At 39.3% G+C, this 16,362-nt stretch overlaps 1 protein-coding gene across 2 annotated transcripts in view; it reads right to left on the bottom strand.

The window, feature by feature from the left end:
* The window catches only part of gpr153 (G protein-coupled receptor 153), a 37,846-nt gene that overhangs the window by 5,104 nt on the left and 16,380 nt on the right, over positions 1–16,362 (bottom strand). Inside the window, exons 3-5 of one of the 2 annotated variants that reach the window (XM_088408380.1) lie at positions 12,425–12,854; positions 8,547–8,736; positions 4,861–5,045 (exon numbers count right to left, since the gene is read on the bottom strand). In XM_088408380.1, coding sequence (XP_088264506.1) covers positions 4,861–5,045; positions 8,547–8,736; positions 12,425–12,854 — 805 coding nt within the window. The remainder of the gene's footprint in view (positions 1–4,860; positions 5,046–8,546; positions 8,737–12,424; positions 12,855–16,362) is intronic. The other variant, XM_088408382.1, reaches the window with a different exon arrangement.

The raw sequence follows: 16,362 nt of genomic DNA, 5'->3' as shown, positions 1-16,362 counted from the left end.
TCTAAGCATTGAGTGATTTTTAACTGGAAAGTCACATGGATGAGCAACCTAATGTAACTTGGCCTTGATTAGGATTTGGGTGAGGACCTATTGTAAGTTTTAGGGTTAAGGTTTGGGGAGGACACTCTCCGCTGTCATTGACGCAGCCAATAGGGCTCACTTAACATCTAAAATGTAACAATTGGTCATCATTTCGCGCTTGGAAAATGACTCATGTGGAAGAATGGATTGGAGGTCAGTCCTCTGAAAAGGTGTTCGTCGGTAGATGTAAGTCTAAAGTAAAACATGTTCCTTATATTACGTTCTCTGCACCCTGACTACACTGAAGTCTAAATGCGGCTTTCTCATTAATACTTTATTTGTGGAATACAAATTAATTATAAAAACCCTTCAGTTTTTATGCATTGGGCAGTCATTTTCTATATTTTAGTCTTCACTAATGAGACAATTTCGCACATTTGTAGAACGCCCAGAGTAGACTAGTCAAGTGCCTATGTTATATTATTATTTCTTCTTATTACTAGTTCTACTTTTGGCCTACAAGTATGACAAGGATACTGAATAAATGCATTTAAAGCATTTATTTGATATTTTTGATATTAAACTTAAGGTCCAGGGACTAGTACATGCTTTGTCCACTCCAGTAAGATGACTTGGTGACCTTCTAGTAGTTCTTTCAGTTTCTGCCATTTACAACTTTCAGACAATTATGAATAATCATTGGACAACATGTTACAAGTAAGGCAAAACAGTGCACTATAGTTGACATTGTGCACTACTAATGAAGCATTAACTCTCAACTCACACAAGAGATGAAGGCAGAAGTGGGGAGAAAAAAACTTACTAGTAAGACATCATTATTGTAGCTATCTAGTCAAGGAGATGAAACAAATGCTCCACCTGCTTCGCACCATAAGGCTCTTACTCATAAATCTATCTATCTGTTTATATGTCTCTTTGGCAAAACACAGTTTTATTATAATTAAATATTATAATTACATTGTTATTATTTTACCCAACCCAAACTATAAACTAGAGTCCATAAACAAGATTATTATCATGATCATTTTTTCCAGTATCTACACCACTCACCATGCATACGGTGTTTTGTTGGAATTTCAGGATGAGCCCAAGCTGTACAACAACCACTAGCAAGTGAACTTCGCTTCGAGTCATCATAACACCCAAATTGAGTTGGTCAGTAAGTGTATACAGTATGTACTACATTTTAGTGGCAATACACTAATAATGCCCCAATATATTGAACCTTGTGCAGTATTTTGAGCATTTTTAATCATTCTCACAGTATTTTAGCAAAGGAATGGCACACTCTTGTTAGTGTGATATTACAGCGGTTGTGCCATGTTGAAATTTGAAACAGTATTCAAACATGATGTTTTCCGTGGGAAATGGCCCCGGCACCATTAACAGATTACAACAGTGAGACTGGAGGAGTCACTGAAGGGCATGCAGTAGAAGTGAACATCTTTGGAGATTTTCATGGATAAAAGACCTGTTTGGAAGGTTGATGTTAAGGTCTCTTTTTTAGAAAACAGCAAGTTGTGCAAAAAGTATCCAACCATTGGTCAGCTAAGGTAAATAAAAATTTATTTGCAAGGATTATAGTGTTTTCACCCCAAACCTTATTAACACAGAACTTTTGGGTTTTGTGTGCGATGCACACATTTTTACGACGGGGGGGTTTGACATGCTTCTCAGGGGAATTATCTTCTCTTGGATCTTACATATAAAAAGCAATATATGACCACAAGTTGAAGAGCATTTACACAATTCAAGAGCAGCTATCCCAAGCACTGTGCTGCTGCAAATCCGTGGCAGCAATGAACTGCAATTAAATTTGTTTCCATAAAATGGCAAACTATGCAACAAACCAGTCAGTAAAAGCTTTGTGTTTGGTTAAACATGTCCCGATGTCACATTGACTAAATTTGTGAGTTAGACTAGATCATCCTTATTTCTGTCTACAGGTACATATTTGGTGCAACATTTTTGTTTCGTTGTGTGCTGTGAGCTGTTTTCAGTGTAAAATAGGCACCTTGGCTGAATAAACCAAAATTTTGGGAAATACTAATGGAAATCTAACAGAATATTCTGGCTCTAAACATTCAGCCAAAATATGAGATACAGTGCAGTCCACAATTATTTACATTAAAGTAAAAATATCAAAAATTAAAGCTCTAATTTAATCACCTCGTTAACGATAATTATTGATTCTTCTTTGATGCTTAACATAATTGTGAAGAATTGTCCACAGAGCTTTCGCAATGGATCTTTTTAGATTGCACAAGTGTTCTTCACATTGTGGCCAGTCAGTGCATAAGCATCAATTGTGTGATTTATTTATTTATTTTTTACCGCGATGTACTCACATTCCATTCTGCCCTGTTAAGTTATGCAAGAGAAGGAAGGTGTTTGTCAAGATGACGTCACATTCACAAGGTTCATGTCAGCCTGCACCCTTGTGGTGGCTTTTTGGTGAAATTCAGAGAAAAATTGAGACAGCAGACGATACAGTAGCGGTATGAGGGACGCCACAGCAGAGGGCAGCACAAGCATGACATGAAATGCAGGACACGTGGGGGATAGGACACACATCCAAAAGAAAAAAACAAAAAGAAGAACAAAAGCCACAGAGGCTTTAGCGTGCAATCAATAGATACATATGAGCTTAAAAACGAATAAAAAGATGCTCTTGTGAATTCGCCACTTTACTTAATGTCATGTGGTGCTATTCATTTGCTTATTATCTAAAAGTTAATAATACATTGGGAGCTTTTAACACAAACAACGGGTGAAATATGAATGGAGTGATGGCTACTGTATACATCTGTTTCTGTCAATGACAATGTCCTAAATACCACTTTCCTATGACCAAATGACCCTGGTAAAAGTACAATGTTGGAACCAAAGGCCATGTAAAGTTACATTGATAAAGATGACACAATGTTGAGATGTATTTGCAAAAATGAAAAGTAAAAATGGGAAAGAAAAAAAAAACAGAAGAACTCTTAAGTTCTCTTCTCTTAAGTCACATCATCAACAGTCTTCCAGGCCAGGCTCGGCAAGTGAATTTCATCACTTCTACTTTGCCCAACATATCTCTTCAGAGAGACTCTAATCTATTATACAAGACCAGAATTACAAGTTTGCCTAAATAATTTACTATGGAATTCAAAAAACGATGATAAGGTTTTGTTGAGTTGCCCAGAAGGCTCTTTGCAATCCCATAAGAAGAATTTATTGCTGGGTTTTTGTTTGTTTGTTTTGTTTTTTAATACACCACCACAACCAATTTGAAATAAAGCAGGAAAAATTTGCAAAAAACAATGCGTTTAGCGTTCACAAATGACATGTGTATCTTCAATACTGTATGACCTGTACAAGTTGAAACAATGAAAAGATATTAGAAGAATGTAATTCAACATTAAACCATTTATAGTACATGCGAGCGGCCCTCAAATGGGGGCCTCTGTACGCCTGGAGGTACGGGAAATTTTAACAGGGTTTCTACAGATACCTGCAAATTTAAAGTAATGCTTTTTAAATCCATTAAAGGAGGAACACAGCTTTCTTTTCAAATTAAGAGCAAATTGAATCTAACAGGAAGCATCATTGTTATATTGTGTTATATTGAATCCTTTGCACAACATAGTATGCATGAATGCTAGTGGGTTGCATTTGAAAAAATCAGATCTGTCTCCACACTGCCATCAAAGATCAGATACAGGTCATATGGGGGCAAAAAATTGGAATTGTGTCACTTCAGGCTGCGGTGTGAACCTAGCCTGAGACTATTTATTTTTGTACTATCGCAACACGGGCACGCAAAGAGCTACGAAGAATGTTGTCTTGGTGGACCGAAATTTTGCTGCTGTTATTGACAGGTAACAGCAGCGAGTTGAGGGTCTTCTCTAAATTGTCCGTTTGGAAGAGGAGGTGGCATAAACATGTGATTTTAGTTTTTGACAACTTCAACTATCTGTCATGAGCTTTTTCTGTCCTTTTTCTTCATACTGTATACAGTACTTTTTTTTCTCAACCACAATAAAAAAGATGACCTTGATTTGGCCAAACAATAACAAAGAGTTTCAACTTTTTTTTTTTTTTACTGGCAGCCTAGCCTATGTGTCCATTAATGAATCTTAGCAGTAGTTTGCATCAATTTTAGGGCCCCTGAAGGTCAATGTTGATGAAATATTCTGATACTAGATCCTGTCCGATCCTGTATGCGGGAAGTCAGCTTATTATTTCAAGTGTCTTCTTCATCAGAACTTCAGGCCAAACTATTGATTTCTAAGATCTCCTGGCACATATCATAACTGCTAGCTGCCCTAATAACAATAACAACGACAACAGTAATAAGAAAAACAAAACCAACAACTACAAAACAATATTAGCAAACAACTGCTTACATTTGCATGATTCAGAGTATAATTTCATATTTTTTTGTGAAATATTTTGATTTTAAACTGAAAGATTAATCTTTGATCTCATCCTGATTGTTTTATTTCAAATCAACTGCGGTGGTGCGTAAAGGCAAAAATAATTGTCTGAAACCCTCTGCACCTACCAGGTCTTTACATTGAGCTGATGGGAAGGCCAGTGGTCCTGTTACCAAATATTAGGCTATACCAGTATATATTTATATTTATACTATAGAATCATATAAAAAGCAAATGGGCACACACAAACACAAATCACATGGCATATCTGATAGCATCACAAAGTTAGTTAAAGGCCCACAATGCCATTTGACCATGCACATTAGCAATGAAGTCATTCAAAATAGGTCATGTGATCAAGTGAAAAGAAATGAAGAAAATCAATAAAAGAATATACCTGCAAATACTGCATTTTATCTTCCTGCTGTTCCCTCACTGGATACCCTTGCGGGACCCCCCTTTCTAAAGTTGAGAACTCATACTTGGCATTACGGTCTACGGTCACAATTTCAGGCGCTGAGCTATAGTCATATGGTCTGTCATATATTAAGTCGACATGAATTCCTCCATCTTGGCTGTTTTCTACAAAGTGCAGAAAAGCACGAGCGTCAGGGTTAGATAGCAACGGAGTCACAAGACAGACAGACAGACAGACGAATAGATAATAGAGACAAGTTCAATTGCTTTCTGGTTTGGTTTGCCTTTTGGGTTTACTTGGTACTTCCTGCGAGACGAACTTTGAAAATAATGTTCTCCTTAAATGTGTTTGCAATGCAGGAATCGGCAAACAATAAGTGAAAAATAACCCGGCTTGTTCCCAATGAGCTTGGCTGTAAAATGCTGCATTTGAGGGAAAACTGTGCCAAAGGAATGAAAGGTAGCAGATTTTTTTTTTTTTTTGCACAGGCAGGTGGGCATGCAAGTCAGCAGCTTAGGAAAAAAAAGAGGAACTAGTCCTTATACATACAACTGTGATGTTTTATACATGGCAAGCCCTCTGAAAAAAAAAAGGAGAGAACTGGAGGTGTTAATTATCACACAAAATATTGGCTATCCGGCGATGTTGCTACATGACCCCTAATTGGGCAACATGCACTTCTCATAAAGGACACCAGGGGGCTCAAAATGTTTGAAAGGTGACAAAAATAAGGACAGGGGGAAGGAGGATTGTGTGGGATGTAGATCCACTTAAACCATCAGACAAAATACTAATATGCATACGTTGTTTAGTCCCCATGTTCATCTCCAACAGCCTTTTATTATTATAATATTGACCCTAGAACCTCAATCCGATTTAGTTACACAAAGGCGGTCTGTCTATAAACCAAAATTAGAATATACTCTTTAATAATTCAGTAATGTATCCAGAGAAACAAAACCCGGGGCATCTCTTTGAGACTTGAGGGTAATAATACTGTACAAGTAGGACCGTGATGATGGCACAAAAGCTTTTATGTGTTCTAGTTTTTAAGTCTGTCCAAATAAATGGTGACGATTTATTTTATTGTCCTGTTGTTGTAGGTCAAAATGACTCATTTTGAATGCAATGGAGTGAAAAAAAGGCTGCGAGGTAAATATGGCCTTTATATAGAAATCACTCTTTTTAACATGGTGTATGGTGAAGCAAATTACAGCTGTAGATAGTAGCATATTCTGACCACAGATGCCTAACAAATAGACACTTGCTTACTGTGGTGAGTTTTGATCATTAGTTTTAGTAGGACTATATTTATATACATATACACACACACACACATATATATATATATATATATATATATATACAGTCGGCCCCCGGTTTAGAGCGTGATCTGCGGAGTTTTTTGTCCCCCACTTACGCACAAACCTTCCGTCTTACGAACAATATGACATACCGGCCATTGTGTTCGTACATTTATTTTCGCTTTGCTACGACAACTAATTTAGAGGTTGACGCTCATCACGACCACATCGAAAGTTATTGCTCTTACAATGTCACAGTTACTGTCTCAGTCACGGTGTCAGTCATGGAGATGCTATTGGCCGGTGTCACGTCAATCACAGAAATGCCGATATGCTATTGGCCGAACGCCTTTATCTAACTTGATGGCACAGCTGGTCGGGACGGAAGGAAGGAGAGAAAATGAGTGAAAAATGGAAGGAAGGAATGTTGTGAAGACTTTGCAGACTTTATCTGTTAGACATGGCTTCTAAAATTGCAAGTGGCGGGAAAGGAAGAAGTAAGAGGATGATGACAATAGAAACCAAGCAGGAGATAATAAAAAAAAAAAATACAAAGGAGGCGCACACATAGTTAACCTTGCTCGTGAGTATGGAGTGAGCCGCTCGGCAATCTTCTAAGGGCAAGACTTTCCTTGCCGGGGGTCGGACCTCGCTCGACAACAAAATTGAGAGGCTTCTTCTATTATGGATTAAAGAGAAGGAAATCGCCGGTGATATGTTTTAGTTTGAGAAAAGTTCTTGTTTAATAAAATAAATCAATAAATTCTGCGGGTTGGTCTCTGCTCACCTCCGTCTCCACTCAGCTCAAGTCACGTCGCCCCAGAGGAAAATGTCATTTATCCTTTGTGTATACATATTAATTTAATTAACTGCAAAGTAGATTATGGTATTAATTTTAAACGTGTGTGTATATTCGTGATGGTTATAACTATGATTTCACCACGCTTTGCCGGTGAATGTGTACGTACAATTGACCTCGCTTTGCTACATCATCGAACTCATCCGCTCACGCATTACACTGTAAAGCTGATGTGCTATTGCTCTTACAATGTCACAGTCACAGTTTCAGTCACGGTGTCAGTCACGGAGATGCCGATATGCTATTGGTCAAACGCCTTCATCTAACTTGATGGCACAGCTGGTCGGGGCGGAAGGAAGGAGAGAAAACCAGTCAAAAACGGAAGGAAGGAATGTTGTGAAGACTTTTCAAACTTTATCTGTTATACATGGCTTCTAAAATTGCTAGTGGCGGTAAAGAAAGAAGTAAGAGGATGATGACAATAGAAACGAAGCAGGAGATAATAAAAAAAAAAATACGAAGGAGGCGCACGCATGGTTAACCTTGCTCGTGAGTATGGCCGTAACCGCTCGGCAATCTTCTAAGGGCAAGACTTTCCTTGCCGGGGGACGGACCTCGATCGACAACAAAATGGAGAGGCTTCTTCTATTATGGATTAAAGAGAAGGAAATCGCTGGTGATGTGTTCTAGTTTGAGAAAAGTTCCCGTTTAAGAAAATAAATCAATAAATTCTGCGGGTTGGTCTCTGCTCCCCTCCGCCTCCACCCAGCTCAAGTCACGTCGCCCCAAAGGTAAATGTCATTTTTCCTTTGTATATGTTATTTAATTTAACTGTACAGTAGATTATGTTGCTCATTTTTTATATGTGTATAAAGTCATGATGTTTTTACCTAAGGTTTTTGCTCGCGTTGCACGCATTCACTAATTAACATAGGGTTTGGATTGCCCGTCATACGAGCAGTTCAAGTTACGAGCGTAGCCGCTGAACGGATTAAGTTCGTAACACGGGGGCCCACTGTATATATATATATATATATATATATATATATATATATATATATATATATATATATATATATATATATATATATATATATATATATATATATATATATATATATATATGTGTGTGTACTTGTAAGAGTTAAATGTATAGGTACTTATGTATTCATTATAAACATATAATAATTACGGCTTTCCATTAACTAAGAAACAGGTGGCGCTACAACCCCTAACCTAACCAAACCAAAGGTCACTGAGGGATAGGAGAATTCTGTATATGGACAGATAGTGAAGACATAAAGTACATGGCTCGAAAAATAAAACATTAGCAAAATGAGAAATAAAACAGTGGCTGACACAAATGGTTTAAAACAGATTTGGATCATATTCAGCACATTTAGTGACACAATACAGACATTGGACATGGTCCTAAGTTCAGGCCTTTTGAAATAGGAATCATCCACCACATGGACATCTCTGGGGCAGGGAAGTGAGTGGTAAAGGATGCTGGGAAAACGAGGTGAGGGTGGAGAGGACACCTTGACTGGGTAGGGGCTTACCTTCATCCACCTCGTCATTGGACATGATGGCCACGCACTTTTCCCACACCATGCGGATGTCGGCTCGATAGCGGTCGCAGGCCCACAGGAACATGGGCAGCAAGATGGACTGCACAATGGAGCACCAGAGCACACACAGAACCATCCAGTTGTAGGAGCGATCAAACTTCAGACTGGCAAAGCTCACCACCTGCACACAACAAGATGATAAAACCTCACAACTTGACGATGTGGTCAAATGCGGATTCCCCACCTCAGGTGGACGCCCAAAGTCACCACGCAATTGGCCCGGCCCTCGGCATGCTCGTGGAAAAAAGTCCAGTCGTACAAATGCTAGCCCCCAAAAACACAGTGAAGAAAAAAACGCTTGGAGTAGATGAGCGTGAAAGACGATGAAGAACAAAATTTTTGGAACTGGAATTTAAAAAAGCTTCTGGGTTCTGTAGCAAGGTGTACATATGTTACTAAGAGCAAATACTACGTCATAACATGTTTAATGGCAGGCATGCGATGTATGATGTGTTGGGACAGATTTACTCCGTGCCTTGTCAAACATGGCAGCACGCTTTTTTCCCTGAATAAATGTATTTGACACAGGACATTGGCCAAGTAATTTCACGCTGATTTTCCTTGTCTGTTCATTAAACATGCTAACAGGTGAACCACGTCTTCAGGCAGCGGGACTTCAAACACCGTCAATGACGTCATTTCCCTGTAATAAATCACACTGCGAAACTTGCTTCAGAAATTCCATCTTGGATTGTTTGAAAAAAGCTTCAAAGGCTCGGTACATATTGGCCCATCTTGAAGTGGAGGACCTACTGAGGGCCAAGACTAACTAGAAATTAACCAGTTGAATAAGCAAATATTCTTGGACTCTGACTCTGTTGTGTGGAGTTTGCATATTCTCCCCTCGCTAGCATATGTTGTCCCACGGTACACCGACTTCCACCGGCGTTCCCAAAGTTCACTCACAAGGGTTTTTGTCAACATGAGCCCTGCCATTAACTGGGGCCCAATCTAAACTGTAGTTCATCTGGGATAGGCTCCAGCAGACCTGCAACCATATTGAGGATATGTGGAATAGAAAACAGAAGGGTGCATATACATGGCCTGACACATAGAATTTGAAATTGTGATTATTAAATTCAACGTGCATCATTCCAATAGTAAATTTACATTACATACAATTATCACTACAAGGTGAATGCATCCCTTTGTTTATTATTATGAGTTATTAGGACATGAGTGTTTTCTTAAGAAATTGTGCTATGAGTCTGAAAGCTCTTTACTGGAGTTTTGGGAGTTTAAATACTACCACGTAAGATCCGATGCGTACAGTATATCTCACACAAATGTAAATGACCTACACTTTTTTATATAAAATGTAGGGCTTGGTCACGCTAGCACAAAAATTTGGCCGAAAAAAAAAAACCTTGTTTTCTTTTGAAGCTTCATGGACAGTACAAAAGTAAAATCCAAATTCGCTCCCAACATAAACCTATTGTTGAGTATGTGAATCATCAAACAGATGTAAATGAGCATCCGAGAATATTTGCGTTTGTTCTTTTCATGCATTTAAATAGCTCATTATATTTGGTTCGAAGAGTGATTTTGTTGTTTTGGCCCCTTCTACTCGGAATAAATTATCATGGTACAAACACTGTTCAGTCCAGAGAAATATTACGTCCCTCAAACCAAACCCTGCCTAGGCCCCTGTTCATTCAGAACATCTTTGTGACTGCTAAATTTCAGCTGTGGCGCCAAAAGGACATCGCTTCAATAATGAAGCATATTCATTAACTCTATACCTGTTATGTATTTTACATCCATCCATCCATTTTCTGTTGCCGCTTATCCTGACAAGGGTAGCAGGTTTGCTGGTGACTATCCAACCTGTCTACAGGCAGTAGGCAAGGGACACCCCGAACTGGTTGCCACCCAATGGAAGGGCACACAGAGACAAACAACCATTCGTGCACCCAATCACGTCTAAGGACTATTTAGAGTGTCCATTTCACCTGCCGTGCATGTTTTTGGAATGTGGGAGGAAGCCGGAGTGCACGGAGAGAACCCACGCGGGCTTGGGAGAACATGCAAACTCCACGCAGGAAGACCAGAGCGAGGTGGATTTGAACTCGGGTCCCTGAACCGTGAGACGGACGTGCTAACCACTGCTCCAGGATCCACCCTGTATTCTGCATTCATGTTTGGTAAAAGTATGAAATAAAACCCCCGTATTTATTGGTAGCATACGAATATACCGAAACGTACATATCATTTTTTAAGGAAGGTTTGAATAATAAATGCAAATGGGACAGAAAACACTAAAAATTAAACATTCATCATGTGAAGTGAACTTGTTTTTGAACAAAGGTTTACTTTTTTTTTCTTTTTCGCTTCAAACAGTAAAGAACCTAAAATCTGTGCGCAGGAAAAGTGTGCGTAGGAGTGATGAGCCAGCGAAGGAAATGAGTGAAAGAGTGGAGCTATTTGTTGTTATCGCTAGCTCCCAGGGTGCAACCAAAAGGCAAAAAGCAAGAGTGCACAAAAAGCATAACCTGAAGGAATAATTGAAGATGATGACTACACTAGGCAGTCAGTGCCTGTGTCAGTAAACAGAACAAAGGCAGATGATTCTTGATGGGGGCAATTTCCAAAATGTATAATAGTACAACAAAATTCGATTCAATGTTGCATATTGTTTTTTTTTTGCAATAAATACAGGAGCATGTCTTATCTAATGTAGTCATGAAAGTGTAACTTGTCTAAGTGTACAACCCTTGAATGGAAAATGAGTTCTGGTGACAAATGACTTCAAAAAGACGGCTACACATAGGACATCTTAATTAGAGATTGCAGGAACCCGGTCGTAATACACAGACAATAGACTTCACCTCAACTATTGAACAGTGGCACATTTGCAGGCAAATGGAACATTCTCTGAATAATACTGTTAGCATTTTGTATCACAGGAAAGCAGCCTTAAACATGCTCTCAGCTCTGCCTGGAAACACAATGAATTGACTTGTAAAAAATTAATGAGAGCCCAAGGCAGGAATTTGCAAGCCAAATGGTGACAGACTGAAAGAAGGGCTTGCTCCTTCATTTGCTGACAGCAAGCTTCAAGGACTCGTACTCCCAGGAAGTTGTGAGTTGTGACACTCTTGTCAAAGAGACACCTGCAACTCCTTAGCGACGTCCGAACCCTTATTAGGGCCCACACCGTCACCTAATGACCTTATGGAAAAATACATACATTATTATCCATAGGCACTGAGTCTGGCCTACATTCAGATGTGAATGAGGGGAAATATTGCGGATCATGTAAATAATAAAGTAGCATGGCATGCTTCCACGCAACCATAGTTACCGAGGTCTTATGTTCAATGATATGCTCCAATAGTCGTGTTTGATGTTTTTCCAAGCAAACCTCAAACATTAAACAACGAGCAACGAAAAAGAGATGGCCAAATGGAAATGGGAAATTTCAACAAGAAATTATTTCATCATCCTGAAGCCAGTTTTATGCACCATGTCCTCCAATTCCAAGGAGCAGAGGACGTTATGTCCAAAAAAGAGACCATTCAGAACTTATTCCGCGAAAGCCACCCCCATTGTGGGTTGCAACAGGCAAATCATTTAAAACTTCCCTCAAGAAAAGAATCAGGAGTAATGTTTGATGTAATAATCTGATGTCCTTTGTGTTTTAATAGAATATAAAAATATTAAAAGAAAAATCACACACCCACATACTTGTTGTTAGTGTCTGTCTCAACCGGAAGAAAATGGAAAATAGTATGATATAATACGGTGAGCAAATTTCTGCACCGTTAATCTTGACTAACCCTCAAGTACATGCTCACTCACATACTCACCAGTATTGGAAAGCCGGTGAGAAAATCATAGATGAAAACAATACCGCTGATCAGGTAAGTGATCTGCAGTGAAGTCTTGAGAGGTTCTGACCCATCAATGGAGGATCTGCGCTTGCCCTGGGCATCCTCCACCACAATGGTGGGGACGTTGAACTTGTTTTTATCTGCTTTGTGGCCTGCCTGAATGGAGAAAGTCTGGAAGAGAGCAATGCCGATGCAGATCACACCCATAGTCACGCTGCCGCCAATCAAGAGCAGGAAGCAAACCCCAAACCCCAGGCCGATTTCTGTCACTATGAATCGGCAATCGGAGGTGTAGAAGCGGTCGATGGTGTCGTGCCAGCCCACAGCTGGGAGGGTAGACAGGATGAAAGAGACCATCCAGATCCCCATTACTGTATGCACCGCTTGTTTCTTGGTGTTGCTGAGCCTAGAAACACAAAAAATATGATTTAGTAAGGGAAACACCCAAAAGCTTCGAACCTCAAACAATGACCAAAAATAATCGACCAAGTGGCTGATATTTGCTGATTATTTCAGTTTTTAACTTCATGTACTGTAACCATTTACCAAGGTTGTATACAGGCAACACAGATATCTTTATTGCCTTGTATCCGTGAATCCATATAACTAAGTTTGATGCTTATCCCCAATGTACAGGCGCTGAGTTGGGGGGTGGGAATAAGTACGCCCAACCTTGCTCTATGCCTTTTACCGTGGGAAACTCCAGATTAGCTGAGAGTTCAAGCCCTCTCACAGGTGGAAGGGGGGCCCACGTCGCCGTTTCGGACTGTGCCCTGCCGGGCCCCCTGGGTGCAGGCCTGGCCGCCAAGAACTTGCCAACGAGCCACACCCCCAGGCTCTAGAGGGGGACCCTGGGCTCTCCAAAGATGTCTCATGTGTTTGAGTGGGATGAAATTAACTTTGCTGTCTTGCTGAGACAAAATAGGTACTGGACAAAAATAAATAAGCTGGGTCTACGGACGATGTAAAGAGGATTTACTGCATGTATACATTTTATAATATAAAATATTCACTAGTTATGATGATTTCTTTGTATAACATGTTTGTTTTTTTATATAACATGTTTTTTTTTTTTTTTTCTAGGGGTAAGGGGGGACGGGGCAGACAGCAAAAACGTCTTCTTTGAACTCCACAAGTAAGTGTCAGCTCCTCAGTCATGTAGGCGGTGTGTGTTGTGGTAGGAGGCCCATCAACCGTGAGACAGTGTTATGAGGTACCGTGAAGTTCCGTGTTATGGGTGCCACCTGTCCTTTTTTTTGTTTTTTGGAGTGGTGTAAAAAAAGAATCTTATGAAAAGTGTGACATTTACTTGATGAAGCAGACAGTGTGCCAAGTGATTTTTGAGGCACATGGAAGCTACTATTTCGAGCAGAGAGTATATACCAATTTCCTACTATAATTGAAAGAAACTAGAAAACAAATAAACTCTTGCCTTTCTAAAAATGTCACTTGCATGAGCAATGTGCAAAATTCCAATCTGAAATGAAGCAACCGAAAAATAATTACGTTTTTGTTTTACATGCAAAATTCTGCTCCCGAGGAAATTCCCAATAGAGTGTATCAAAGAGGCAAAGCTTGATAATGAAAATATACTGTCATCTTTGTAGTGCGGAACCCAAATTGAAAAAAAGCTCTCTGCTGTACAGTATAGTCATCACTTAGATAAACTGGAGTTGAATGCTTGCTGGTGCAAAGGCAGGGCTCTTTGCTGATGGCAAAAATAGTGTTTCACAGCCTATGGTCAATTTATCATTTTGTTCTATATCTGTGTAGAGGGGTTTGATGGTTCTTGCATTTCCAAGAAATTGCTACAGCAGAACACTTTGCAAAATGCTTTCGTGTCCTTTAGCTATGGCCCTTTTCTTTCGCGCGCATTCACCTGAAATACGACAGCTCGAGAAAAATATTCCAATTAAAGCCTTGACTTAAGCAACACAGGACAGAGTGGCGGTAGCGGAGTTATTATCACCACCTATGTACAAAAAAAGAAGAAAATGCTGGCTCCTCTGGTTCAGCCTCTATAGATGAAAGTCAAAACACATCATTTCCTAAAGGGAAAGTTGTGTACAAATATTAACAGTATGAAAAGAGACCACGATTTAATGAGTCATTTGATCAAATAACATTGTGAAAATAAATAAACATAAAAAATATATTTCGTATATATTTCATAACACAGGTACAGGTGAAAAATTACCTTTAAACGTAACTGTTGCTTTTGTGATTCCATGATTTTAAGAGTAACTAAGTTAGATTACAAGCTACCATAATAGTTACACTCAGCAAATGCCAACAACCCAACCCTTTTGCAGTACAGTATTTTGAGCATTTTTGCATTGTTTTTTTGCACATCATTCTCACAGTAAGGGATGGCACACTCCTGGTAGCGTGATAACAAAGTTGTCGTGCCATGTTGAAGTTTGTCATGCCTTCACCATCTGGGTGAAATTTCAGCTCCCTAGTGTCTTCATTCAATGCTTTCCCTTTGATGTGAAATGCCTTTGATGCAAAGATCAAAGAATGAGAATAAACGTCACATGTCTGATACAACCATTTGCTAAAATCCTTAAGGGAAAATGACAGAACATCAAAAAATATACACAAACCTATCAACATGTTAACAAGTGTTTCCATGTCTTAATCCGTTTTAAAGGATTATTTATCTTCAATACACGGTTGCAAAACAAAAGGTAGCAGTATGCCCTTCCGCTTTGTGCAAAGATAAGAAGGTCTTGCTGTCATTGTGAGCAATAATGCTAGCTTTTCTTTAATGTGCCTGCAGTTCCTATAGCAGTGTGATTGCATCACTGAGCAGCTTGAATGTATTGCGTGAATGAGTGTTGCGCAGGGCACTGTACGCTGTGAGAGAGCAGCAGCAGCGCAATTACAAGGTTGAGATTCATTATTCAGGCCTTCAGTGTGTGTTAGTGTCAGGAACAAGCCAGTCATGCTAGCTCAGCAGGGCAAATACAAACGATGTAATCTATTTAAATGACCTTTTTGCCCTGCAATTCTGTTAAGTAACTAAATATTGCAATTAATTGGCGAATACGTGCAAGGCCAATCAGAAGGGAGGTCAAAGTTGACATTGATTGGTGGGAATGGCCCAAAAGCATGACAATAACTAAACTAAACTCATAATCGAAGTGCCGTTTCTAATATGCTGGCGTCAACATCTTTCGGTTTTGAACAGTCAGCGATTTACGATTAATTCATGTTTATCTTTGTTGTTTACAGTGTAGAACAACCCTAATATTGTGATCTTTTTTCACTGAACAAGGTATCCAATTTATATCATGATACATCTTAAGTAAAAATGAATGTTTTTAAAAGGCGACACACAAACAGAGGGTAGTGTTGTTTTACGACTGCATACAAACATTATGCCCTTAAAAGTCTAATTGTTTGACAATTTAAGTCAAACTCATAGCCTACAGTGAGTGATATTACTTCCGCATCATTGTCTTAGGGCTTTTCATGTTAAAGTAAAAGACACGGGCCACCAGCTAGTTGGTGAGCTAACAACAGGCTTCTTGGACTCCTCTCGGATGGGCGATGAGCTGTTTTGTAAATTGTTGCGTTCAGGGTGTAGGCACAGCTATTTAGCGAACAACATGCTGTAGTGCAAAAAATGAAGCTAGATGTGAACAAAGACACTGTGTACATTGGGGCAGGAGTGGATCATGCCAATTTAACCATGCCCACAAATTCTGAAATAATTCTGAACAAATGGTGAAAAGTAAAACTGTTTCTAACTATAGCTCCACAATTTAGTACTACCGTACATAATCATAGAGTTTACCCCAATAAAAGTCTTTTTGCAAAGATTTAAAAAGGATATTGAGGTGAACTTTTCTTTCTGTGAAGACTGCCCCGAAGATGTGTTTCACTTGTTCTGGTCTTGCCCCTTTTCC

The sequence above is a fragment of the Hippichthys cyanospilos genome, chromosome 2 (assembly GCF_059441005.1).
Source record: "Hippichthys cyanospilos isolate Australia breed blue-spotted pipefish chromosome 2, RoL_Hcya_1.0, whole genome shotgun sequence".
NCBI lineage: Eukaryota > Metazoa > Chordata > Actinopteri > Syngnathiformes > Syngnathidae > Hippichthys > Hippichthys cyanospilos.
This window is presented reverse-complemented; position numbering and strand designations above follow the sequence as displayed.